This window comes from Elephantulus edwardii, unplaced genomic scaffold, assembly GCF_000299155.1.
Source record: "Elephantulus edwardii isolate Elephantulus edwardi_28Jun2011 unplaced genomic scaffold, EleEdw1.0 scaffold00028, whole genome shotgun sequence".
NCBI lineage: Eukaryota > Metazoa > Chordata > Mammalia > Macroscelidea > Macroscelididae > Elephantulus > Elephantulus edwardii.
In genome coordinates this window covers 4,461,430-4,489,164 of record NW_006399778.1, presented here as the reverse complement: position 1 = coordinate 4,489,164, position 27,735 = coordinate 4,461,430, and the positions used below count along the sequence as shown (strand labels likewise).

At 47.9% G+C, this 27,735-nt stretch overlaps 1 protein-coding gene and 1 pseudogene across 1 annotated transcript in view; one reads left to right on the top strand and one right to left on the bottom strand.

Moving 5' to 3' along the window:
* LDLRAP1 (low density lipoprotein receptor adaptor protein 1) overlaps positions 1–19,844 on the top strand; it is a 34,890-nt gene extending 15,046 nt beyond the window's left edge. The window contains exons 2-9 of the mRNA XM_006883504.1: positions 5,271–5,413; positions 6,765–6,877; positions 9,873–9,987; positions 15,569–15,641; positions 15,982–16,068; positions 16,529–16,659; positions 18,098–18,132; positions 19,700–19,844. Of these exons, the coding sequence (XP_006883566.1) occupies positions 5,271–5,413; positions 6,765–6,877; positions 9,873–9,987; positions 15,569–15,641; positions 15,982–16,068; positions 16,529–16,659; positions 18,098–18,132; positions 19,700–19,844 (842 nt within the window). The remainder of the gene's footprint in view (positions 1–5,270; positions 5,414–6,764; positions 6,878–9,872; positions 9,988–15,568; positions 15,642–15,981; positions 16,069–16,528; positions 16,660–18,097; positions 18,133–19,699) is intronic.
* LOC102847145 lies at positions 64–764 on the bottom strand (annotated as a pseudogene).
* Positions 19,845–27,735: the final 7,891 nt, after the last annotated feature.

Here is a 27,735-nt window from a genome sequence, read left to right as displayed (position 1 = left end):
ACAGGTGCTTTATCAATACAGAGTAGAGAATGTAGGCTGGGTTGGTTTTGTTGAGCAAGTCTTTCAGCTGGGAGACAGGACTTTATTTTTGTCATTTTCTGATGCTTCCTGCTGGGTTTCAAACTGTTTCAGGTACTCCATGATGTCTCCCTTGACAGTTATGACTGACTCGATAGTACCAGCCCATGACAGGGATTCCATCAGGTCCCACCAGGAACTTCTCAAAGTTCCAGCGAATGTCATGGACCTTCATGGGTTCCCAAAAGAGTAGGCTTTTTGAACCCAAAAGCTCAGAGGTGGGAGGGCAGGAGTTCTTCAGGAAAGTAAAGATCTTCTGCTCCTTTTCTCCATTCACATCCCCTTTCTCAAAGAGCTGAAAATTGGGAACAAAGCCCCCCACCTGGATGCACATATTTGAGTCCAGAAAGGATCTCCATGTTTCTTCCTAGTTCTTGTTTTCCAAATTGGTTGCAGGGAAAGCCTAACAAACCAAAAGGCTTCAACTCCTTTTGTAGTGCATTCATTTCAGGATACTGTGCTGTCAAACCTCAATAACTGGCTACACTGAATAACAGGACATGCTTGCCCACATACTGCTTAATCTGGATATATTCTTCACCGTGGAGGGTGAGAGCTCCATATTCATAGATGGTGCCTGTCACCCCTTTGTAGCAGTCCTTCTTCATTTTCTGATTCAAGCTCTGCTGGACAAAGCCCACTAGGAAGAGCAGCAGAAGATAGGAAGCCCAGGACTGCCCGGCCATGGCTCGTATTAGGAGTCCGTAGCCAGTATTTAGGAGAAGGTTTTAAGGTCAGGAAGCATGAGGTTTCCTACATTGAGAGATGAGTCGTCCCTGTCTTCAATATTTCTGTGCTTATCTGGGGTCTTTTTCCTTTCCATATAAAGTTGGTGAATACTTTTTTCCATACCTTTGAAAAACTCTGAGAAGAATGGGAATTTCAGAACACTTGATTGTGCTAATGCTAAACCTATACTTAGATCAGGAGGCTTACGTCAGAACGGAGCAAGGAAACACATGGTTCAAAATGTGGAAGGGTGTATGCCAGAGATATTTCTTATCTCCATACCTTTTTAGTCTTTATACAGAACAGGTTATCCGGGAGGTTGGGCTCTATGAGGAGAAATGTAGCATCAGGATTGGAGGAAGACTCATCAACAGTCTGCATTATGTAGATGACACAACCCTGCTTGCTAAAACTAAGGAGGACCTGAAGTGCTTGCTGTAGAAGGTCAGGGACTGCAGCCTTCAGTATGAATTGAGACTCAACATCAAGAAAACAAGGATTCTCACCACTGGGCCAATTGGCAGCATCATGATGGATGGTGAAGAGATTGAGATTATTCACAGCTTTAGTTTGCTTGGCTCCACAATCAACACTGTTGGCACCAGCAGTCAGGAAATTAAAAGACATATTGCGATGGTAAAGTCTGCTGTTAGAGACCTCTCTAAAGTACTGAAGAGCAACGATGTCAGTCTGGAAACTAAGGTGCACCTGATACAGGCCATGGTCCTTGCAGTAACTTGCTATGCCTCAGAGAGCTGGACAGTGACTAGGGATGATAGGAGAATTGATGCCTTTGAGCTGTGGTGTTGGAGAAGAGTATTGAATTGGATTGCTAAGAGAACAAACAGATTTGTACTGGAGAAGGTGAAGCCAGGCTGCTCCTTGAAGGTAAGGATTCTGAAGCTTTGTCTGACATACTTTGGACATGTTTCAAGGAGGGACCAGTCCTTGGAGAGAGATTCCATGCTTGGGAGAGTGAAGGGACAGTGCAGGAGAGGAAGACCCTTGATGGGATGGCTTGATTCAGTGACTGGGGTAATGGGGGTAAGTGTGTCAGAGACAATGAGATTGGCACAGGATAGAGCAGGGTTTATAGGGCTGTTGTACTTAGGGTCAGTATGAGTCGCAGGTGACTCAATGGCACATAACATCTGGATAAGGATTACATTGTCTTTGCAGATTACTCTGGTAACATATGGAGCTCTGGTGGCATGGTCTGTAGGAAGTTGGGCTGCTAACTCAAATATGGTGCCTCTTTAGGGGTTTGAATCCACAGTGGCTCCCTGGGATGGACAGTCTCCTCTCACGTGATTTACAGCCTCAGCCTACTGGAGGGTCAGCTATGGAGGATTCCAAGTCAAAGACAATGCCCGTCTTACTTTGGGAATAGTGCAGTTTTCATTATGTTAAATCTTCCAGTCAAGAACATTGTATATTTTTCCATTTATGTAGATTTCTAGGTTTCTTGTAGTAGTATCATACAGTTTTCTTTGTAAAGGTCTTTTGTATATCTGGTAGATTTATTCCTATTTCACATTATGGGTGGCTATTCTCACATACTTTGGGCATGTTACTAGGAGAAATGAGTCCTTGGAGGACATGACATCATGCTTGGAATGGTGGAGGGACAGAGTAGGAGAGGGAGACCCTGGATGAGATGGATTGACACAGTGATTGAGGTAATGGGGGGCAGGTGTGTTGGAGAGAGTGATATTGGCTCAGGATAGGACAGAGTTCAGAGCTATTAGACTTAGAGTCACTGTGAGTCACAGGCAACTCGACAGCCTTTAATATGGATTGCATCTCATAGGATTGCTATGAGTTGTACTCACTGGCACCTAACAACAGTATTGTAAATGGCATTGTTTTCCTTATTTCCTTCTCAGGGTTTTCTCTGTTACTGTCAGTAGATCAGACTAATTTTTGCATATTGGTCTTATACTCTGCCACTTTGCTAAAGTGGGAAATTAGATCTATTAATTTTCTTCTATTTGTTGTTGTTGTATGCTGTTGAATTGCCTGTGACTCATAGTGACCCTGTGTACAACAGCCCTAAACCCAGCTTTATCCTGTGCTAATCTTTTTGTCTCTGACACCCCAACCCCCATTACTCCAGTCACTGAATCAATCCATCTCATTGAGGGGCTTCCTCTCCTGTGCTGTCCCTCCATCCTCCCAAGCTTGACGTCCCTCTTACTCTTTGGAATTTTCTATATGTATTGTCACATTATCTGCAAATACAGGTTTGCTTCCCTTTTACCAATTTGTTGTTGTTGTGCTGTTGAGTTGAGTACAACTCATAGTGACCTATGAACAGCAGACCTGAACCCTGTTCTGTCCTGTGCCGTCCTCATCGTCTCTGACATACCTGAGCCCATTGCTGCTGTCACTGTGTCAGTCCATCTTTTAGGGGATATTTAGATGCCTTTTATTTCTTTTTCATGCCTTACTACACTGATTAGGACTTCCACTGTAATATTGAGTTGTTGTTGTTGTTAGGTATCTTCCACTCCAGTATAGGACTCATAGTGACCCTATGAACAGCCATCCTGAACCCTGCCCTGTCCTGTGCCATTCTCATCATCTCTGAGACACTAGAGCCCACTGCTGAAGTCACAGTGTCAGTCCATCTCATCTTCCTCTTTTTCGCTGACCCTCCATCTTTCCCATCATGGTGTCCTTTTCCAAGGAATAGCCTCACCTAGCTGCATGTTCCAAGTAAGAAAGATGAAGACTTCACCGTCCTTGCTTCCAAGGAGTATTCTGGCCGCACATAACTGTTTGTTCTTTCGACAGTCTGTGGGATATTCAGTACTCTTCTCTAGCACCACAACTCAAAACAACAAATATTGAGTAGGAGTGATTATAAAGGGCAACCTTGGCTGGTTCCCTTTTGCAAGTGAAATGCTTTTAATCTCTCTTCATTGAGAATAATGTTAGCTTTGGGTTTTGTGTATATGCTTTAAATTTTGTTGAAAAATTTCCTGTCTACTTCTATTTCTCCTCTACTTTGCTGAGTATTTTTATCAAGAAAGGGTATCAGATTTTGTCAAAGGCTTTTTTCTGCTTCAATTGAAACAATTATTTGGTTCTTTACCTTTTTTAATTAATGTAGTGGATTACACTGATTGTTTTTCTGATGTTAAACCATCCTTGCTTACCTGGTATGGATCCCATTTGATCATTGTTGTTGCTGAGTACTACCATCCAGTTGGAACCGACGCATAGCTGACCCTCCAGCAGGTTTTCAGAGGTAGTTAATCACATGGGAGCAGATTGCCCATCTTCTGCGGAGAGCAGCTGGTGGGTTTGAATCATGTACCTTTAGGTCGGCAGCACAGTTCTTTACACTTAAACCACCAAAGCTCCTCAGTTGATCACAATGAATGATTTTTTTTATATGACATTGACTGGGATTTTATTGAGGATTTTTGTATTTGTGTTCATGAGGAGCATTGAATTAAAGAAAAAGCTATTTAAAAAAAACCACAAAAGCTATAATTGTATTTTTCAGTAGTGTCCTTGTCTGGCTTTGGTATTGGGATACTTGCTTCATCAAATGAGAATGAGTTTAGGCGTACTCCATCTTTTTCTTTATTCTAATTTATATTTCTGATCTCCTTTTTCAACCTTCCTAAGGTCAGTTGTGGTCACTTTTCAGAAGATACCTCCCATTCTTGCCATTGTCATGGCCCCAGGAGGCAGGTGCTGCTATTCATTCACAGAGAGGCAATCGTCGTAGAGGTGGGATTCGATCCAGTTTGGCCAGATTTATGTGGTCTTCATGTTGCATCAGTTGAGAATTCCTGACCTTCCCTTCTTCCCCTTGACCCTTACCATCCTGCTCCTGTTCTTTTTGAACTGCTGTCTCTCCTCTTACCTAGTCTTTTGGTCTCTGTTGATACGTGGAATGTTGATATGAGGAGTGAATTAAGGTGAGCCAGAGCCATGGACACCACCTGGGTTTGCATTTTGGCTCTGACCCTTTATATGTGGCTTTTGCACAATGACTTTGCCTCTCTGAACCTCACTTTCCTGATTGGTAAAGTAGGATACAATTTACCTCACAGGATTGCATTGAGGATCAAGTCAGAAAATGACCTGTTAGAGCCTCAGCAAGCATTAGTGTTGAATGAGTTTAAGCTCGAGACTTGAAAATTTGGGTCTTGGCCCTTGTACGTAATGACTCTGGATTTTATTGCTATTTTAGCTTACCGCAGTATCTTTGTCTTTAAAATGGAGGTGATGAAAGCATCTACTTTGATTCTTACAAGAATAAATGAGGGTTTATGTAACACTTCTTTCCATGGTGGTTGGTATGTATTGAAAAATACTAGCTTTTTATTAAAAAGTGATGCTAGATGGTTGAGAAACTTGTGAGTTTCTCTAAAAAGTAGGGGCTGGCCTGTTACTGATGATGGGCCTGCCTAGGGAGTCTGAGCTGTGTCCTCTTCCTGTCCTAGAACTGCCTGAGAATTGGACAGACACTCGGGAGACACTGCTTGAGGGGATGATCTTCAGCCTCAAGTATCTGGGCATGACGCTGGTGGAACAGCCCAAGGGTGAGGAACTGTCAGCTGCAGCTGTTAAGAGGATCGTGGCCACGGTGAGAAGTCCACTCAGAGTTGGAGGATGTAACAACCATTGGTCAAGGGCTGACTCCTTCCTGGGGGGCACCCCTCCCTGCATGCTCCTGTTTCTTCTCTCTGTTGGAGGAGTCTGAGCCTACTCTTGCCTTTGAATCTGCTTGTCTCCAGCTTAGAGACCCTTGGTGGAAGGGAGCCATTGATTTGAGGGATCAGAATCAGTGTCGTCCTCTCTAGCTGTGTGATCATGTCCTCTCATAGTCTTCCACCCCCCAAATTCAGGATTCCTCTCAAAGTGTTAGAACCTTATCAGTGCCAAGGAGAGAGGTGTGGGGCCAATTGCTGTTACCTGACCACTTGACCAGTAACTGGTGGGATTTGAGTCTTGTGGGGGCAGAGCAAGGACAGAGTAACCCACCAGAGACTGGAATTTCCCCTCCCTCCCTCCCTCTCAATAAGTGTGGAACCCTCTGAATGCACTTCTTTGGTAGCCTCAGACCCCTCAGCTCAGCTCTGACAGTGGGTAGAGTAAGAGAGTCCCTAGCAATCACCCTGTTGAGTTGTGATAGCCCTTCTCAGCCTTAAGATCTGTGATCCCTCATAGTTTTGTTTGTTAGGCAAGCCACTTAACCCCTCTAAACCCACTTCCTCCAGAGAAGAGACCCTACAGCCCATGAGATCAGGGATGCCAGATCAGTGCTTGGCAGATTGTAGGTGCTCAATGAGTGGAAGTTGTTTTATTCTTCAAGAGGGTGTTGGCAGGAGTTCCTGGGGTAGCACAGATGATTAAGTGATGGACTAAAAGATTGGCAATTGGAACCCATCCAGAGGTACCTTGGAAATAAGGCCCAGCATTCTGCTCCTGAAAAGTTACAGTTTTTTGGGGATTTTTTTTACTTTTTTTTTTTAAATTTTATTTTTTATTATTCTTTGTGCGTGTACCGTCAAATTGGATCTGACTGGTACAGGAGGAGATTGCCCCTCCTTCTCCAGCAGAGCATCTGGTGAATTCAAACCACGAACCTCTGGCATTGCAGTTGCAGCTTCTTGCCACCAGACCACCAGAGCTCCCTAAAAGGTTACAGTTTTTAAAAGCTTAAGGAGTTCATTTAGTTCAGCTTCTTACACTTGGATTGCCATGGCTAGGAATTGACTCAACAGAAACTAATACATACAATTTTTGTGGATAGACTAGAGTAGAGATGGTCACAGAGCCATGGCTGTGTTGTCTTCCCTGTCGTATCTTTTCCATCTGACCTGCCAGCCCCCTTAACTGAGGACTGTGTATGGGTTTGCAGCAGTAGGCGTAGCCCACAAAGGTGGGTCCTAAGTGGGGCAGTCAGGCTTCTCTGACCTATGTCTATCCTCAAGGCTAAGGCCAGCGGGAAGAAGCTGCAGAAGGTAACTCTGAAGGTGTCGCCACGGGGGATTATCCTGACTGACAGCATCACCAACCAGCTCATTGAGAACGTGTCTATTTACAGGTATACTTGGCATGAGGGGTAGCCCACTACTTTGCCACTTGGGGTGGTGACTGGAATCTCCTGTCTGAATCTAGGCTCTCACCATTTCTATCAGAGTGACTCAAAGCCTCAGTCTCCTTATCTGTATAACAGATCCTGCTATAGTGGTGTCCTGAGTAAAAGCACCTTGTTCACATGACAGTTGCTACTGTTGTTATCACCAGTTGCAGTAATATGGGTAGCTGAGGTCTCACTAGGCCCCTGGAACTCATTGTCCCCACCACCTGCTACAGAGCTAGGCTTAGACCAGGGCTCTGCAGAGTCACTGCCTTTTCCTTCCATTGTGAGTACAAAAGCCCAGCTCTGGACACCTGGCCAGATGTCCCAGAGAGGCCTCCGGCAGGGTCTAAGACCATGATGTAGACAGATTTGATAATAGGATTCCTGTTCCCAGGGAGGTAGGGCTCAGCCTTTGGCCACTTCTACCACATGGCTGGTCAGTTGTAAGATTTCAGAGCTGGAAAGGATAGTCTTCGTCTACTTTACAGATGGAGAGGCTAAGGTCCAGGGGGATTGCATAGGGTTCATGATACAATAGTGGCTCAGCTGGAATCAGGACACCCAGGCCTGAGCTCAGTCCAGCAGGCCCGGTTTTCCACCTGTTCCTTTTGCTGCCTTTTCCCCAAGCAGGTGGCTAAGCTGGCCAGAGAGTGTGCCAGTTCTGGATGTAGTTTGGAAGCTGAGGTGAGGGAGGGATCAGAGTGTCTGGCTAGTGTCTTCCTCTCACCTTTGTGATTCAGTCTTTTTTTCTTTTGGAAAATTTAATAGTATTTGATCATATTTTAGGTAACATTGACATTGCAGATTAAGTTCCCCTTTAAAAATTTTTGCAAATATTATTCCATGCTGTTGGTCACAGTTTTCACAATGTATTTTCATTGTTTTCATTTTGTTTGCTCTGTTTCCATTGATCTAGCTTCCCTTTCCCTCCTAACTTCCTCACCTTTGCTTTTGGATTAATGCTGACTTCACCCAGCTTGTTGTTTGAGGAAGCACACTACTGTTGCCTGGCTAAAGGATGGCCCACTGAGATAGCTTTGCGTCTATGTTCAATGTTTATCTTAAGGTGACTGTTTCAGGGTTCCTGAGTTCTTTCAGTCTAGTTGTTCTTTTTAAGGAATTTACATTTTCTACGTTTTTATTTCATTCTCCACTGTCTCTTCTGTTGTTTCTTTGGCCAGAATGATGGCTACTGGTAGTCAGACACCATCTAGTTCTTCTGCTCTCAGGTTTAAAGAGTCAGCCTTTCTTTACCCAACATTTTCCAAGCGTTTATTCTGTTGCAATCTGTCCTGTATGAGGAATTCATCTCCCACCCTCAAGAAGCATTCAGTCTAAGAAGAAATGTTATTGTTGATAAATGCCTTGGAGTTGGAACCAGCTTATAGCTGACCCTCTAACAGGGTTCCTCAAAGGCTGTAAATTTAAAGCACATGGTTCAAACCCACCCGCTGCTCTGCAGGAGGAAGATATGCAGTCTCTTCCCATATGATTTATAGCCTCTGAAAACCCACTGGAGGGTCAGCTGTGAGTCAGTTCCAACTTGACAGTACATCAGTATATAACAACAAATCGCATGAGAGGAGATTGCACATCTTTCTCACATGGAGCAGCTAGTGGATTCAAACTACCGGCCTTTCTGTTGGCAGCACAGCTCCTCACCACTTGGCCATGAGAGCTACCAATGGAAAGGATTGTGGTGGTAGTTTGCCATTGAGTCGGCTCCGATGCATAGCTGACCCTCCAGAAGATTTTCAGAGGCAGTAAATCTGGGAGGTGACGGCCCATCCTTCTCCCACAGAGCAGTTGGTGAATTTGAACGTCTCTTTGGGATTACAGCGCAGCTTCTTACAACTAGGAAAGAAATAGGAGATGGAGTATGAGGTAAAGAAGGAAGATTTTTGCCTAGAATATCTGGGAAAGTCTCTGAGAAGAGGAGATTGGATCTTAAATAATATCAAAGTCTGGCTGATTAATGCCAAGGACTGGTAGTATTTGGAGATAGCCTGTGATCAAAGCTTGGGCCACTGGGAAGAGGGAGCCAGCCTACCAAGCTCCTGCTTCACTTTTGGGCTGTCAGTACTTCTCCTGTTTGAGATTCCCAGGATAATTTGGAGTTTTGTGGAGAGATCAGAGAAGTAGAAGAAGCTAAGAAGACTGAGAGTGCAGGCGGAGCCGAGACTGTGGCCTGCCTGGAACACTTCTGCCCTCTGGACTGGGGCATGGATGAGGCAGAGCACTGTCCTCTTTCCCCTTTCAGTCAGTCAGTGCAATCTCTGAAGAGTCAGTATGGCAGTAGTTACAGTCAGGTGGGTTCAGGTCTCAGCATTGCTGTCAGCTTGAGATCTTAGACATTTAACCTCAGTTTCCTACTCTAGAAACTGAAGATGATAATAAACCCATTTCAGTGGGTGCCTGTAAGAATTGAATGAGGCGCTCACTGTGAGCTCTTGGTACATTGACTGTTATCCAGCTAGGGCTGTATTACTGTTACTGTTCTAGAACAGACTCCATATGGGAGAGAAGAGATGGGGAAGTTCTTTTCTGCTGATCTTTTCCTTTCTGCTTTTACCCAGATGCTGAGTTTTGCAGCATCATCCACAGTCCTTCTGTGATAGCCTTGTGCTATGAAGCATGAGAGATAGCACCTAGACAGAAGGAAGGCAGAATTCAGAGCACCAAACTTACTGTCCCAGGAGATGGAGTGAACTCCTTTCCTGATGTTGACTTCTGTAAAAGATGTCTTGTCTCACATCTGAAGGGCAGGGGGAGTCGGATTATGTTTGAGGCTACCTGGCAGCAAATAACTGGTTTCCTAACTTCCTTGGTGCCCTGGTGGGGATAGACCACTATAGGGTTAAATTGGGTATTCTCCTATAGGAGAGCAAGCCTTCTGGAACTCAGGGAACGTGTTAGATCTCTGTGCCAGGACCTAGTGACACTGCTTGCCTTTCAGGATCTCCTACTGCACAGCAGACAAGATGCACGACAAGGTGTTTGCATACATCGCCCAGAGCCAGCACAACGAGAATCTTGAGTGCCATGCCTTCCTCTGCACCAAGCGGAAGATGGTCAGTGGGGAAAGGGCTGGATGGGGAGTGATGGCCTGGACCTGATGACCTTGCCCTTGAAGGTGAAGGAGGCAGGACCTGTAGATGACAATCACTTTCTCAAAAGTTAAAATCCCTTTGAACCCCAAGAGAGTTCTGACCACTGAGGGCTAAGTAGTAGAGTTTGGTTAGGCAGGTGGGTCTGCTTGTGGGCACATCTTGACCTCAGCTTCTGCCTTACCCATGGGGCTCCTTCCTTCCCACAACAGATTTATTGGATTTAAACTGTTTGGTTGGCAGAACTCATCCAAAGGCACCTCGGAAGATGAGTAAAGAGATCTACTTCCAAGGCTCGCAGCATTGAAACCCTAGAACAGTTCTACTGTGCAGATACAGGTTTGCATCATTAGTATAGGATAAAGGTGTGGGGCCTTGTAGAGATTAGTGCCTGGAGGGACTAATCCCTTAGAGGGATTAAACTGGAGATCAGAGGGGTCCAGGGTGAGGCACAGACAAGGGCCCTTAGAAGACTGACTTGCTGTGGCCAGAGCAGAGGGAAATGAATGAGGTTTTGTTTTGATATCTATTGTCTGCCTATTACAGTGCTAGACTTTATGGTTTTATCTTAAAATACCTCGTCAAAATGGGTCAGTTACGTCTCTATTGCTTCTGGTTTTCTTTTTAAAAATTTTTTTAATTGAGATTTTAATGAAAGTTATAGAGCACTTGGGTTTCTATTCATTCATTCTTGCACATTTTCCTCCCTGCTTCCCCAGTTTTCTTTTCCCTTTGGGGAAAAAAAAATTCTTTCATTGTTGAACAGTTCCCCACCCCCACCCCCATCCAGTTTACCATGCAGCTCTTATTCTGGATTGTTGTCATACAAATAATACCTAATCATATATTCCTTTTAAGCAGTTCTTCCCCTCATCAGTTTCAATGCAGTGTATATTATTTATCCCCTCTTTTCATAGTTTCCTGCCAACCTCAGTCCTGTTATACAACAGTGGCATTATTCAGTATTTATCCTTTTGTGACTGAGTTGTTTCACTCATAGAGGCCAGAGAGCTTGCTGAAGGTGACAGCCAGTGAGGGGCTAAGGGCTTAAACCCATGTACCTTCCCTTCCTGCATGACTGTGAGGTCCACTGTAAGAGCTGAGAACCCTCCCTCCACTACTTGCCCCACTCTTGACCACATTAGCTGGGACAGGTGGGGACCTCAGGTGCTTGTTTGTCTGAGCTTTCTGTTGAGGAACCAAAGGGATCAATTTTTGGAGTTGAAGTGTTTCCTTTTGTGGCCCTGAGATCTGAGCATTCTCCTTGGGAGGAAGTTCCTGCCATTTGTTGACTCAGTCTTGGCATCTGTTCATCTCTTTGTACAGAGCCTAGAGCCCTGGTCCCCACACCCTAGAGTCCTTGGAGCCTAGGAGACAAGGTCTTCCCTATTCCCTGTCATCAGGACATCTGTAAGCAGCCCTTTAGGCTTCCTGCCCCCATTAAGGCACATGTTAGATAGATGTACACATCTTCCTTGTTGCTGCTATAAGAAATTGCCACAAATTTAGTGATATACACAAACTCTTTCTGGAGGCAGAAGGCCAGAATGGACCAGTTGGGCTGAATTCCTTTTGGAGACTCTCAGGAAAGATAAGCTTTCTTGACTTTTTCATTTGTGGCCCCATCTTCTGTCTTCAGAGCCAGCAGCATAGCATCTTCTAGTTTTATCCACTTGGACTGGTTCCTTTTCTGACTGACCCGCCTACTCCATCTTATGAGGACTCTTGTGATTACGTCAGGCCCAACACTTTATCTAGTAGAGTCTTCTAATCTAATAAACTTCAATTTAATCATATCTATAGATTCTTGCCATGTAATGTAACAATTACAAGGTCTAGGGTTTAGTACTTAAATGTCTTTCTGAGGCTCATAGTCCAGCCCCCCACAGGTATCATGAAAAAAGCACTGCAGGGTAAGGCAGACAAATCCTGGCTGATATGCTGTGTGATTTTGAATAAGACTCTCCTCTGGCTCCTTGCCTGTGAGTAGATCAAGGTGGCCTCCTCAGTACCCTCTGGGGTTATTCTGAAAGGCCCTAATTTCTTTTGTGCACCTTGTTTCTTTCTTACAGACTCAATGTCACCGATCACTCACCCAGGCCTCCTGACATCTCAAGGCACTGAGCCCTAGTGGGCTCTTCTGTGACAGTCTTATTTCCACAGGCAGTAACCCTTGGCTTTATCTCTTATGAGGCCTCACAGACTTAAAAATACAAGCTCATTATGTCTCTATTGTTATCTCTTCCTCCCCACTGACCAGAGCAGGCACTGGGCAGGGACAGCTGGCCTAAGGCCAGATTGCTGCACAGCATGGGCCTTGGGTCAGAGACGTTTTCTAAGATGCAGAGGCTTTCTCTGGGATGGGGGACCTGGGGCAAAGAAGCTGCTGACTTGGAGCCAAGGGATTTCAGACAGATCTGGAAGAAATTGGTCTGTCTGCAGACCAAGAGGTTATTGCTAAGTAAAACAGCGCATCCGGTGCTGGAGACTGGCCATAGAACCCTGAGTGGGCAAGGGAAGGGCTCCTGCTAGACACCCTCCTGTTACCTTCACATGTTCTTTGTGTTTAGGGGCTGGTTAGTGGCTCATCCTTCTCCTTCTCCTCCTTCTCCTTACCTGACTGCCCTATTTCAAGGAACCGACTCAGTTACAGCCCCGCCTAGTATAGGCCATAGACGATTAAGTAGGAGAGGAGTGCTCTGTGCTTCCCAAGGCCTCAGCTGAGTCCAGGTTCACTTGAAAATCCTGAGATGCTCAGATCATTCTGGACGTTTCCAAGGAGGAGTTAGAGACAAAATAGGTGTCCTAAGTTGTACAGTTCACCTGCTGAAGTATCTCTATAGACCTTTGCTGCTTTGTCACACCTTTGTAGCCCCTGGGGCCTTGGGGGTTAGTGGGAGCCCCGGCTCAGTAACTGGAATGTAGAGGGCTTAGTGGAGGGTAGAGGTTATTCAGTCTCCCTGAGAGATCAGGAAGGCTTAGAGGAGCAGGAGTCCTTGTGAGTCCTGAGTCAGACTTTAAAGGGCTGGTAATGAGTAGGCACTGGCCAGGCTGAAAGGACTGGGAGTGGTGAAAGGTAAGTGCACTTCAGACACAGGAAGTAACACGTGCAAACATACCAAGAAAGAAAATGAAACACTGGCTGGTGTTTGAGGAATTAGATGTCACTGGAGTCTTTTGGGGCAAGGTGGACCCAGCCTGCAGGGGCCTTGAATTTGGATGTTCACATAGCCCTCACTCCTGTGCTCAAGGTCTGGAGTCTCCATATTCCTCAGATATGAGGCCCACTCAAGGTCAGGAGTAAAAAGCTTCCAAAGGGATTTTTTTTGACCAGTCACAAATTCAACTCAAAGTTACCTAGCCTAATCCCCCTTTTCTAGTGGCTCCTGTTTGACATGACAGGGTAAGACTGTTTACAAATTAATGGTCTGTTTCTATCTGCTCAGCTAGGAGACTCATTGCACCCTCTGAGCTCTGGAATGAAGGTAGAGTTTTGGGCCAGTGTTTAAGGTTGCAGAGCTGAGTCTGAACTGGCAGTAAGTAGAGCCCTTTGAATTCTTTGAGGGCCACAGCCTCTCTCGGGCCAGACTGATCTCTCCCATGTGACCATTTCCTGTTTCTAGAGTACTAGTTTGGTGTTAAGACTCTTCTGAAACATTGACTTTCAGGAAGCATGTGGTCTGATTTAAGTACCAGGCTGAGTTCCCAGCATCAGGGTCCCAGGGTCTGCAGCCCTTAATTAGACCTGGTTGCTGTGAGGGTCAAGCAGCCTGGTGAGTGGAAACAAGACAAGGCCTTGAGAAACGTGATGAGGTAGAATTGACTACAGGCTGCAGGCCCTCAGTGAGACATGAGCACCGACTCTAGGGTGTAGAGGAAGGAGGGCCTTCTGGTGTGCAGGCCTAAGCAGTCCCCGGTGCCGGATTACTGCACCTCAGGAAGCAGGGTCACCCCACTCTTGTTCCTGCCAGTCTGGGCTTGCAGCCACCTGCACACATCCGCATCTCAGGTTAGATTTGGTTTATCTTTCAGCTTGGCACTTCAGGGCAAAAGGATGGGAATGTATGCAAATGAATAAGGAGATTGGTGCAAAAACAATATCAAGCTAGTGCCCCCTAGATTTCCCAGGGGCAAAAACGAATGATGTTTTCGTATCCCTGCCATATTGGGTGACCAGCTCTTGCTTTGGTGTATAGTGATCTGACTCGGGCTAGTAATTAGCCCATATTTTTAGTTCATGGGCAATTCTCAATGGTAACTGAGTCTATTAAACTTGATTCAGACGTGACAGCTTAAATTGTAAACAGCTGTGAGGAGTTTTATACTTAATTACCATATTTAAGTTTTGCCATAAAGCACCCATACTTCCATCAAAAATGTAAATGACGGAGACATTCAAATGAGATTTTATACTTTGAGAAGTTTAATTGGCATAGATCAGTCAGCTTGTTTAGGGATTTAAGACATTTTTTTAAAAAGAGAATTTTTAAGGCAGTAGCCATGAATTCACATCTCAAATCTCACAGTCTGGCAGAGAGGAATGGAGCGGAGCTGAGACTTGTTAGGCCTGAACTTGTACACTTGAAAGTTAGACTGCTGCTTTCTTCTCGGGCCAGGCTTTCCCAAGGAAGCTCTGTGTTACTTCCGACTACAGCTGTAAGCTCCACGACTTCGACTTCGCTTCCTGAGGCTGAGCTGATTAACCCTGAACTGGAGTCACTTTGGGAAGGTGGAGAGAGGAGGGGTTGAGAGGTGTGTGGGTGAGGTGTCTGTTCTGGCTGGAGTGTGAAGCATCAGTCCCAGGAGACCTGCCCCTCAGACACGTTTGTTTCTGTTGGCATTGTTGGCACCCCTGGAGAGCTGTGCCTTGTATTGGGGAGCAGAGGTGTTCAGACATGACTCGTGCCCAAGAGAGCACACACATGAGGGTGATCCGAACGTGCTCGCTAATGACACATGTGTTTGAGGCCAGGGGAGTGGGCTGGGTGGAACTATGAAAACCCGGTGCTGTGGACACTAGAGAGGTGGTGCCATTTCAGTTGGATTTTAAGTTGGGGATTGCCCAGCTCACGTTGGTTGTGGCTCATCCAGGCAGTGCCTGGGCCCTTCCAGGAAGCTTCATTTTTCTGGTTCCAAGGGCTGTTAGCAGGTGAAGTTATCAGATAATTAGAGAGGGCTTCTCAGAGGAAGTGGCCCTCAAAGTTAATTTAATTTAGCATGGAGAAGCAGGAGAAAATGTTGAGATGAACAGCTGTTTGGGAAGTATGGGGCTGGGACCACTGTTTGCTGGCCATGCAGAACCTTAGGTAGGGGTAGAGGAGGGGGACATAGGGCCCCGGCTGCCTGAGGACGGTGTGGTTTCTTACAGTCTGGGTGCTTTGGTGACCTGGGAGAGGCCAGGCTACTGCCTCCACCCATCATGCAAGAGCCAGGGATGGAGCCCTCCACATCTTCAGGGGTGTAGGCAGGCCCAGGCCCTCTAGGTGATGGGTGCTGTACCCCACTGACTCAACACCCCGTCCCGACCTCACTTCCTGTTTTTCAGGCACAGGCTGTCACCCTCACGGTAGCTCAAGCCTTCAAAGTTGCCTTTGAGTTTTGGCAGGTGTCCAAGGAAGGTAAGTGTTATTCTTCGCACTGGGAGGGGTGGTGGTGCAGGGGATGGGGAGAAAGGCAGCAAGTAGTACTGGGGTGAGGGAAGGTATGCCTCCAGTCAGATGTTGATGAACTCTTTCATCACTACCCAATATTGACTTTGGACAGGTACTGTCACTGAATCTCAGTGTCCCCACCTGAAAAAGGGACTAGCAGTCTCCTTCCCCAAGGGTGCTTGGAAGATTAAATGAAATCTGTGAGGTGTTTCTTCCCTGCTGGAGACCTAGTACTCACCCCTCCCAGTAATGGCTGGGACAGAGGGTTGGGGTCGGTGGATCTGACATGCTCTGTCTTATCCTACAGAGAAGGAGAAGAGGGAGAAAGCCAACCAAGAGAAAGGGGACAGCCCAGGTGGGGCCCACCATGACTGCACCCCCTCACTGAAGAGCTGTGAGTCATTTCTACACCTTGAGTCCTGCCCTCCCCTCAGGCCCTCACTCCCTCCTGGGCTGGGACTGACTCTTGGTTTTTTGTTTTAAAATTGGTAATGCATGTTTATTATAGGTAATTTAAAAATTATGGATAAAGAGAAAAGGTGCTTTTTTGGTGTATGTGCTTCTGTACATGTCCATTTCTATTCATCTCTCAGCTACACTTTACATCCTGTTGTATGATCTCTTAGAAAACCACTTTTATGACTATAAAAGTTGCAGCCTAAACCCAGCTGTTAATGGGGAAGTTCTCATACTGTGAGCCAATGCTGGGGAGATACCAGAGGGGTTCTGGGCTCATTCTCTGGGGCCCTGCCAAATGAGGTGCCAGGACAACCCAGGAGACTAAAATGACCTAGATGATGAGGTGGCAGAAGAGATTCTTCTCCCACTGACACACCTGACTGGACCCCTTGCAGTGGTTGCTACTGGGAACCTGCTGGACTTGGAAGAGACGACCAAGGCCCCACTGTCCACAGTCAGCGCCAACACCCCTAATGTGGACGAGGCACCAAGGACTCAGACCTTGAACAGCAACAGTGTTGTTTGGGTGAGTGGTCAGGTGGCCTGGAGAGCCCTGAGCCTCAGCCTGATCTCTGGACAAGCCCGTGGTTCCAAGGCCCCAGCCCTCCTGACACACGTGGGTCCCCGGGAGGGCCAGACCCAGTACAGCAGCCCAGGGTAGGGGGTGAACAATGTTCCCTTTGAACTCAGAACTGTGTCCCAAACAGTCCTGGCTCCTCACACAGCTGTCTCCTCACAATGCCCAGCTTCTTGGCCTGAGCATCCGTGGCTCTGCCCACCACAGGACAGCCAAAGGCTCCCTTGTTCTTGGCGTGGGCATAATTTGATCCTGGCACCCATCCCCCTCAGCCCTCTGAATTAGAATCCATGAACTTGAGCGATCAGCTCCATGGCCCCTGACTTGCTGTGTGACTGAGGGCAAGCCCCCTGACCTCTCTGTGTCTCAGCTTCTTCCTCTCCTCAGCAAGGATGTGACTTCTTCCTGTAGAACCACTCAGACAGAAGACCATTGCTTGCATTGGTTTGTTGGTGTCTTTAAAAGAGTTGTTAATTTTCAATTGGAAATAATTGCAGACTTTTTTTAAAGTTGCAAAAACTCTTTAGTACAAAGAACTCCTTCTCAGCTTCACCAAATTCCTTAGATGCTAAGATCTTACGTAACTATTAAAATTACCAAAATCAGGACATCAGCACTGATACAGTGCTATTCATCTCCAGACCTTGGTCACATTTTCTCATCTGTCCTACCAGCGCCATGTCCTTGTTCTGGTTCAGGATCCATGCAAGATCACATGTTATTTTACTCATCATGGCTACTTTATTTTCCAGAATATGAATGTTGAAGGACTTGACTTTTCCAGGAAAACCATATTTATCCTTCTGGCTATTAGCAGACCCCATGAGCAAGGCAGCCATGTGTTCTCTGCTATCTGAGAGCCACCTGCCCATCCTCATAGGAGGTCATGGTGGGAACCTCACCTCTCATTTTTCAACCTAGATTGTGGGCTTCCTGTCACCAGCTAGCCCTCCCTTGTGAGCCTAGAATTCGACTCTTGGAAGTAGATGAAAGCCAGAAACTCTCTCCACACCCTCTTCCTCTTAGAATTGGAAAACTGGAGAAATCACATAGTTGATTCAGCCCTCTCATTTTATGGGAGTCTCAGAGAACAGTGATTTGCCCCAACTCTCTGAGGTGGCCTGTGTAGAGCTGGAAGTTAAGCCCATCCTAGCCTCCAGATGCTCTGTGATGTCTGCCCTCTCCTAGGTCACCACAACTCCACACCCACTCTCCACGTCCATGGGCAGTGGTGGTGATGGTGGCAGCCAGGCCGGAGGGAGGCCTGCCTGTTTCTGTTTCTCCAGCACCCACCCACTCACGCATGTGGCCTGAATCCCTGGGGACAGCTCACCTGTGAGTGTGAGCTCCCCCTTAGGGTCGTATTTCCTGTTTTGTTTCCCTCAAGGAACTGGAGGACGGCCTGGATGAAGCATTTTCAAGGTAATGGGGAGGGGAGAGGAAGAGGGGGAAGAGGGAGGGCCTCCAGTTTGAGGATTGTTCCAGCTTGCCCTTTCCCCCTGGGGCCCTTTGCCAGTATGAGAATCAGTCTTTTTCCAGAGCAGGAATTTCCATCCTTTCTGCTTGAATACCCCCAGAGCTAGGGAGCTCACTGTCTATTGACAGTGGCCGGCAGGTCTCTTAAAAGCTCTTGCAGCTGAATCAAAAACTATTCCTAATGGCTGCTCAGCGAGAGTCTGGGTTGTGCTAAATGCTGTGCTGCTTAAGTTGATTCTCCCTTCCTCCACCTGCCGTATGTAGCCTTTAGAAATTGGCTTTTTTGCAGCTTTTGCCTTCTCCAAAGGTTCTGCATTTATGAACAGGGACAAGGAGAAAGCAATGCTTAATTAAGCCTCGAGATTGTTACGTAGAGGAGATTCTTTCATATAGCTTGAGGGTGGTGGCGTTCTCCTTTTTCCCCAGGGGCCATCCCTGTAGCCATGGCTACCTTTAGCTTGGGGACATACCTGCCACCAAGAAGGCTGCAGCTGAGGGACATTTTGTCCTGGAAAGCTCAGAGTTTTGTGTTAGACCTAGTCTGTCAACCTCCCTTTTCCCCTTGGGACCTTCGTAGCCCCCTGCAATCTTCCTGCATCAGGGGCTTTGGAGGAAGAGCCAATGGTGCGGATGCTGGATGGAAACAGAGCCTTACCTGACTTCCCACCTCCTCGTCCACTGCTGTCAGGGCAGGAGAGGCCCAGCCCGGGCAAAGTGGACTTGTTCCTCACAGCAACTTCCCTGCTTCACCTGCTGACCACAGCCTTCACCTTACAGGATCTTCCATTGGCTTTTCTAGATTATTCAAGTATTTTGTCCAATTTTGAAAATCAGCAAAGCATTAAACAGAAAATAGTACCATCGCATAATTCCACAGCCCAGACTTTTTGGGTTAGTTTATACTAATCCTACACATAACACTTCCCCTCCTCTGCTGCATTGATCAGCTCCTTGTATGTGCCTTTTGGAATCCTGATTTTTTTACTTAGCATCAATATATTAAAAGCATTTCTCAAGGCTGTTAGAAACTTCTTATAAACACTGTGTTCATTGACTGCCTAGCAGTTTTTAAGGGTGCAGGCTGTCATTTACTTGGCTCCCTGCTATTCTTATGGACATTTTGGTGTGCCTCCTTTTTTTTAGGCACTTAGACTTTGACCATCCCTATATTGATTGACCTGTGTCTTTCTACCCACAGTAAGGCATCCGTGCCACACACTCCCCATCCCAGCATTGCCCTTTCTCCTCCTGGCCATGTCCTCACAGTCCTGGCATATGTGGCTGCTCTGGCTTCTGTGATGAAAATGCCCATTGGCTGCCACGGTTTTCTGAGCTGTTTGACCCTCAGCATAGGCTCTGTGGTCAGAAACTGTGCCTCCCCTGCCACATGAGACATTTTTCTCTGACCCATATGTCCTGGCATCCCCTCCTAGGGCCCTTTCATGTCTGCCCCTGGTTTTGGCTGGGCTGGATTGGTGCTTGGGTCCTTGGCTCACATAACTCTGCCTTCCAGGCTGGCCCAATCTCGGACAAACCCTCAAGTCCTGGACATTGGACTGACAGCCCAGGACATCCATTATGCCCAGTGCCTCTCACCTGTTGACTGGGACAAGCCTGATAGTGGTGGTACCGAGCAGGATGACGTCTTCAGCTTCTGAGGGCCTGGGGCTAACGGATCTTGGCCAACTACTTCGTGAAATGGACCAAAGCCACCGCGGCGAGAAGCCAGCTCCTGGGCCCGTGTCCGCCCTCTCCTGGCTTGCAGCATCGTGAGCCTTTACATCAAAGCTGTCGCCAGTCAAGCAGAGAGAGAGGGAGAGAGATTTTATTTTAACCCTGCTCTTTCTCTAACAACTGAAAGACGCTTTGAATATTTATTCAATGACTCCTGGTTCATGCTTGGAGGCCAGTTTTGCGTCAGCCACGTCTCCTGCTGTGTAACGTGTGCAGTGTTATAACTAGCTTCCTGTTCTCAGTCTTTATCAAACAAGCTCTGTTCTGGCAGTGGGTGTCAGGACAGTGACCAAAGCATTTCCTCTACCTTCCTTTTAAGGACCCAGTTTCCCTGGAGGCATCCTTGTCCCTTTTTGAAAGCAGTTGGATTTCCATCTTCTGAGCACAGGAGGGCACTCGAAGCCTCGGGAGAGGAAAGTGTCCTCCCAGCAAGCCTGGGCGTAAGCCCTTGGACTCAGGACCTCTCAAGGGACAAAGGTTGGCCCTGACCAAAGACAGCATGTAGCTTGGCACTTTAAAGCACAAACAGCTCCGTGGTGCTGCCTTGAACAGAGCTTTTTACTGCCCTTCTTCCACAAGGGCCCCAAAGTCACCGTGTGGGGTTCCCATCAGTGTTCGGAATCGTGCTAACTGGCCATCCTCAGACTCTCAGAGTCTGACTGGGATCCTCACCAGGACTGTCCTGCATTGAGTTCCCACACCCTCTTCTATCAAAGCAGGCTGGTCTGCTCTTCTTGTGTATGTGTGAGTGTGAATTTCTCTGATACCCTCCTCCCCATACTTTCTGCGTGGAACCTAGTACTATGTTCACTTAAAAAATTTTTATTGCCATTATACAGATGAAGAAATAGAGGCCACAGGGGAGGTAGGAGTAGGATCAAAAGTCGAACCCAGATCTGATGCCAAAGCTGCATTCTCCACTCCCTCCTCCCACAACTCATGTGTTCCCCTCCCCCCCTTTGTTGTCCTCCTAGGAACCAAAAAACGCCAGCTATTTTCTGACCAAAATGTGTTTCATAACAAACCATCTGGTGCCTTTCTACCCAGAACTGGCATAAGCCTCTATGCCCTGCTAGTTGTCTTGCTGTTGATTTCCATAAAAATGGAAGTGTTTGAAGTCTGCTAATTCAGACAGTGAAACAAAATCAAATTCCATACGCATCACACTGTTCTCTTTCCTGACACCCCAGCCCTGGGTCAAGACACAACAGTAGCAGTCTGTCTGCAGAGTCTATCTATTATTTCTCCTCCTGCACCCCCATAGGGCTCCCAGCATCCTGAAGCCCAGCAATCTGCAAGCACCTTTTCTATCTTGAGGTGCCTCCCTATGGCCTGACTTGGAGCAGGTTTCACGAGCTTCAGAAAAGCACACACCTTAAAATGTTCCTCCTCTAATCAGAACACATTAGAGACCAAGTCCCTGGTGAGAGGTGGCAGGGTCATTTGTAGAGTCTTTATCAGAATATTAGGATCACTTCTTTCCCTGTCTACCCCCAATCTCCTTGGTGTCCACCTCTGTGTTTGTCATGGGCAGCAAGGGTTGGTTCAACACAGACTTCGTGGCTCAAGGGGCCGGAATCCTGAGGAAGACTGCTTTGCTTCTCTAGTCACCCTGTGGCCTTCATCTCCTGTCTTGTTGGCAAGCTGGCCGTGTGCTTGCCATGTGTCTCCAGATAAGTCTGGATTGTGTTGTACTTTGTGATGTTGTGTTAAGGAAGTTCTGATGAAAACAAAAAAATGTCCTCTTTTTACAATACAAGTAGTACTGAGATTGAGTGGCCTGAACACTGGCTGTGTACACAGGGTGGGGGTCAGATAGGGGTGTGTATCTGGTGAGGGGACCTTTGTGATGCATTGAAGTAATTCCAGTGACCCGTGTCAGCACTGAGGAGGCCTTTGAGAACTTAGATGAAAAGCTCCTGACCAGGGGTCAGTGAACTCCCTGAAATGTACATAATATTATGTGTATATACCACATGAGCTCTTGCCCAGGGAAAGGGCCCACTGTTTTCTGTCAGTCTCAAGTGGGTCACTTGAAGGACTTGGTCAGTTTTGAATCAGGCCTGGGGCCCAGTGATGGGACAGTCTCCAAGAACTCAGGGTATCTTGAGGGGCTAGGGATTGAGGCATGATGGGGAGTGTGTTTAGTCTCGTGGGCATCCCTAAACCTAGCTCTGGTGATGCCGCTCGAGAGCTGTCACAGTGGATCAGCCACTTCTCTCCTTGTGCTTCAGACTCATCTGTGGAAAAGGTGCACTAACCCTACTCTCTCTGTGCCCCCCGGGCTTGTGTGACTTCTACACCCCTTTAGTATTAGTGTCCTTAACTCTGGAGCAAAAACCAATTTGAACCAAAACAATTTAAGAAAGATAAAAGTGATAGATAATAACTACTATGACAAGGAGCTCTGGTACCTTAGTCATAAAGAATTGCCCTGCCAACTTAAAGGTACATGGTTCAAAGCTACTAGCAGGATAGAGTTAAGCAGTCTCTTCTCATGCAGTTTACTGCCTCTGAAAACTCTCTGGAAATAAAACTTTAACTGGCAGGGTACCCAGCCAGAGATGACTGGCATAAAGAGAAAGTCATTGTCGATCGAAGATGTCCTAGGGTGGATCATGCTGGGAAGGGTAGAGCTAGGTCAACAGAGGAAATGAGTTGACATGGTGACTGCAGCAATGGCCTCAAAGATGTCAGATTATGAGTGGTACGAGATAGGACGGGGGTCACTATGGATTTTACTTGACAGCTACTATCAACAACCTGTGCATCTGACAATTGGACACTGAAGAAGGAAGACTGGAGAAGAATCAATGCCTTTGAATTGTGGTGCTGAAAGAGTATTGAATATCCCATAGACTTCCAAAAGAACAGACCTCAGTCTTGCAGGAGGTGCAGCCAGATTGCTCCTTAAGAGTCAAGGATGGTGAAACCTCTCTCATACTTTGGGCAGTTGTCAGGAGCGGCCAGTCCTTTGGGGGGGGGGGGAAGATACCGTGTTGGGAAAGGTGTAGGGTCAGAGGAAGGAAGGAAGGCTGTCCAGAGATGGATAGACTGGCTGAAGAATGGGCTCAAGCATGTCGCTGACCTGCGTGCACGTACTGTGACTGAGCTCGTGCTGTGTGCCAGGCATTGTGTTGAGCTCAAAACGTTTATCTAACAGATGGACCTGTTGGGCCAGATGGTATTATCTCACTTGCTGAGGAGCCCCAGCAAAGAAGGCCGTGACCAGCGCCACACATCCCAGACTTTCCCACACCCCCGTGACCCTCAAGTCGGCTGTGTGCTGGCCTCCCTGTGGTCATGCTGCCTATTGTCTACCTGCTCATGACCTAGAGCCTCCACTTCCTTCAGGCCTCTCTGCTTAGGGACTCCCCAGACTCCTGGCCTCACTGCTCAGCTGTGGCTGGTAGGGTCTTATCAGGTGTCTTTGATCACTTTGTCCCTTTCAAATATGGACATTTCAGAGTGTGGGACCCAGAGGCGGAACCCTCTGATAGTCATTGCCAGACTCACTGAATTCCGAGTGGATCGAAGATGTCTAAAAAATTCTTCCTTCCTTATCGGAAAAGACACCCAACAAGTTCATCTTTCGGTTTAAATTTGACCGATGTCTTTAGTCTCCAGATGTCTCAAATTATGAATCCTGAACACCCGCTGTCTGCTCTTTCATGCATAACGGATAAAGCTGGGAAGAACAAAGTCGCCTTTCAGATCTGATGTGCCCTTCAGCTTCAGTGGGTAGATGTTGGGGTCTTCCCTCCCAGGAGGAGAAACAGCCAGCTATGTCTCTCCCACGACTGTACTACAAGTTTGAGTAGGGACTCCTGCTGTGTGTCCAGCGTACTGACTGGGTCTGGCCTTCGCCCAGCCTCCCTCCCTCCACACTCCCCAGGTACATCACAGGCAGCACTCACTGGGAAGTAAACATTTCCTAGTATCCACCACCCTGTGTGTTGGGTCCTCTTGGTCACAAGGTAGGTGCTGAATCCCAGCCTGCCTCTCAGCACTGCATCAAGCCTGCAGGTCTTAATAACTTCTATGGGTCTGTGACCGACAAGGTGGGTGGTCATGAGGAGTCAGAGGGGGGACATGAATGGACCAAAAGTCTCAGGAGTGGGAGTGGAGACCTGGGCTTGAAGCCCAGTCTGTCGGACTCTGCAGCTTGGGTATTTCCATTGTTCTCTCAAGAATGAAGGACAAACCCACACCAGGATGCCTGTGCCCTGCTGTCCTGTGTCAGCATATGGACAGTATACGGAATGAACTGAGAGGCCACCAGGCCAGATAACTCAGGCAGGCTGACTCCATGAACTGATGAGAACAGATCTCAGCCCTTTAGGGCTGCTTCTCTGGACATGCCCCTCATATCAGGATGTGCCTTACCCCCCTAGGCCTCTGTCCTTGCCCCCAGCAAACATTGGCCATCCTGTGATGGGACCGAGAGCACTTTGGTGCCCTCAGAGGGAGCAGGGTCCTGGGGCAGACCCCTGTGCCTCATGGGCAGTGGATGCCAATCTGAGAGTGGGCAAGGAGATGGAGAAGAAAACCACTCGAGCACCAGTCGCATCCACACAGTGACCAGGCTTATAAGTCCTTGGGCATTTCAGAGGTGATGACCCAGCCCCATGACCTGCAGGTTTGACTCAGCAGCTAAGAAGCAGGCCTGGGATTCGGTATCCCTGTGCCCATCAACCCCTCTGCATGATCAGGAGTATTTGGAGAACGAAATGACCTTGTCTACCTAGGAGCTCCTGAAGCCACATGGAGCATCCCCTCCAGAGTATTGCCAAGCACTTGGAAATGGGATTGAAAAAGAATGATGCTCGTAAATTCATAGCTATATTACCTTGTGCGAGTTACTTTCCCTCCCTGGCCTTAGTTCCTGCTGTGATCCTCAATTGGAATAGTGCCAACCTCAGAGCTGTGAGACTGTTGACCTGCTGGAAGCCCTTAGCCCAGTAGCCGACAGGTGTTGGCCAGGTTGATGCCTAGGCTTCCTTGCCAGGATGGGCATGGCAGCCAGGAGTCTATGTTTCCGGCAGCAATTCTGCTGCACCTGCAGAGCCCAGCATGGAGAGGACTCCCTTAGGAGTGATGGAGATACAGCGTCAGCCCTTGACCCTTTCAGTCAGTACAGACCGCCCTTGACAGTGCTGGGAATTGTGGGTCATGGTGTCCCATAAAGCTCAGCTTATAGCACACGGGGAGACGTGTATTCAGAGAGGAGGATGGTGGCTGTGGAAGTCAGGGAGGACTTGTGGGAGCAGAAAGGGTGCTCATCAGGCCTTGAAGAGGTTAGAGGGTTGGAGACTTTAGCCTGTGAAGTTAAGGCCCCTCTCTGGGTTACCTAGTAATCAAAAGGGGGAGAACCAGCCCATATCCCATGAGCTCTGGGTGCACAAGAAGCAGCCCTGGGCTGGGTCTCCATCACACTCCCTTCCAGTGATTGCAGCTCACCGGCAGTGTGTGTTTGAACTCTGCTTCCAGATACATGCCTGCAACCTGGTTTGGTTAAACAAGTATGGTCTACTCTCCTGCTTTCTCCAAAGATCTGGTTGTCAGATGTCCTCAGAGTGAGATTCTAGGATGCAAGTGCTGGGAAGACCCCCTCCAGACAGCTGCCTTTGTTTATAGCTGGGGCTTGGGTCCCACAGGGGATGAGGACTTCCCCAGGTCAGGTAGGTAAATGGGTAAGAGCTGAGATTTGCACCCCGCTTTACTCATGGAGCCCAGACCCTAGTCCTCCCTTCGCCCCATCTTGCTGAATAGGGACCACGTGCTTGAGGTCTGTGGGGCTTGTGGGGAAGCGGAAGCAATTATGACAAGAAGAGGCTGGAGAAAAGGACCTTGGTGAATTCTCAAGCACGTAATGAGCATCAACTCATCATCCGTCTCTTCACTCTCCCTCCTCAAGGGCCCCACAGCCTCATCTGCAGCTCGAGCTGCTGGCACAGCTGCCTGGAAGACAGCAGGCTGGTGATTACCAGCATGGCCTCCAAGCACGCAGGACTGGGCCTGGTCCCAGCAATACCACTTTGTAGTGGTGTGACTTTGGCCAAGTGACCTGAGAACTTTTGTGCTCCAGTTTCCTCATCTCCAGACTAGATTGAAAGCACTCATGTCCAAGCAGGGCTGGTGTGTGGAGTAAATGAGTTCTTATTTGTCAGGTGCTGACACATTGTTGTCACTGATATAGCTGTAGGCTGATCCGGAATGGAAGGCAGGAGGCTGGGAAAGACTAGCTTTATAAGGCACAAGGCTCACCCAAGGTAGCAAAGCTGAGAAGGGAGCAAATCATGACCGTCAAGCTTCCACCCTGATTCCACTGTGTCACAGCCTCCAGCTCTTCCTCCCCATTAAATCGAGCCTTCAGGAAGCGATTCAGCAAACTCATGTTCAGCATTCAGGCAGGAAAACTTTACATTCGAGGTGCTCCCAGAAGAAAGGTGTCTAATAAAGGGCACCAGCTCACAACGCCATTGAAGGGACAGGGTGAGGAGGAGGTCAGGGCTCAGGAAGGCAGGGTTGGGGCTCAGGGAACCACTGCCTGCCATCGTGGCTACTGGCTGCAGTGGGGTCTTTCACCGCTCAGCCTTCAAGAGCTCAGATGATTGATCTTCACTGGCAGAAGCTAGTTGGAACCCTCATGGCAAAGAAAGATGTGAAGACTGGCTTCCAGGCTTTAGCCCCCGAGAGCAGAGGGCACATAGAAGGGAAAGGACATGGTGCTGAGGTGCCAGGAGACTGTCTGGAGTTGTGTCTGACCTGACACGCCTGTGGGGTGGGTGAGGGGTGAGAGAAGAGTGAAGCCAGGCTTGTCCGACTTCACATGCCTGTACTCTTTCACAGCGGATCCCTCACACCCCTCCCAGCCTTTCATTTGATGGAAACTGAGATGAGGCCCGGTGAGGGTATGGAACTTGCTTAAGGCCACACAGGAAGGAAAAGGTCTTTCTTCTTTGAAGGACAGGATAGGACAGGCAGAGACAGATGCCTCCACAGTTAACAAACCCCATCTATGGGCCTGGAGCCCTTCGGGTTGCCTGTCTGGTGTGCAGGAGGCCAGGCGTTGCCATTGCAGTAGCACTGAGACTGGCCCAGTTAGGAAGGACTGACAACCTCGATGAAGCTCACCAATTCTAAGAGCAGAGGGACAATTCCCTAAAGCAGAGGGCCTCTGGCTCTCAGCCAGGAAAGGCCACAGCTGGGACACGGACGCCTGGCCGTGGTCCTCGCCATGATGTTGCACCTCTGACCCCCCACCCCCACCCCATGAACCAACCCCCCCAGCCACCTCCCTCTTACGGCCCAGAAAAGATCAGGAGAAAGCATGTCTTGACTGCCACTTTATCGCAATAAGTTTGTCGATTCAGCTCATTACATTTAATTAGAATTATTTAATTAGAATCTTAATAAAAGAGTAAAGCAGGAAGGAGGCTGAGAAGCGGAGGTAAGGAAATCCGTGCTGAGCCTGTGAAGTAGGCCCAGCTGGGCTGTGGTGCGCAGAGGGGCTGCCGGGTGTTGGCCAGGAAGGTCGGGCAAGGGGGATGGGCTGCACGTTTCACACCCAGGGCCTACAGCTGGACTCTCCTTCCGGCTACCCACCCAGTTCTCCCCTACAGGGCCCTGTGTGCCAGGTCCTGTGCTGAGGGCACTGGTGGTATGAAGATAGTAGGGTTGATTCCTGTCCTCAAGGGAAACAGGAAACCAGAGATTTCCAGAACCCAGTGATGAGGGCTCTGACTAGAGGCAAGTGGCATTGGGAGCCCTCTGGGCCCCTTGCTGGGTGTCTGAAAAGACATTCTAGAACAG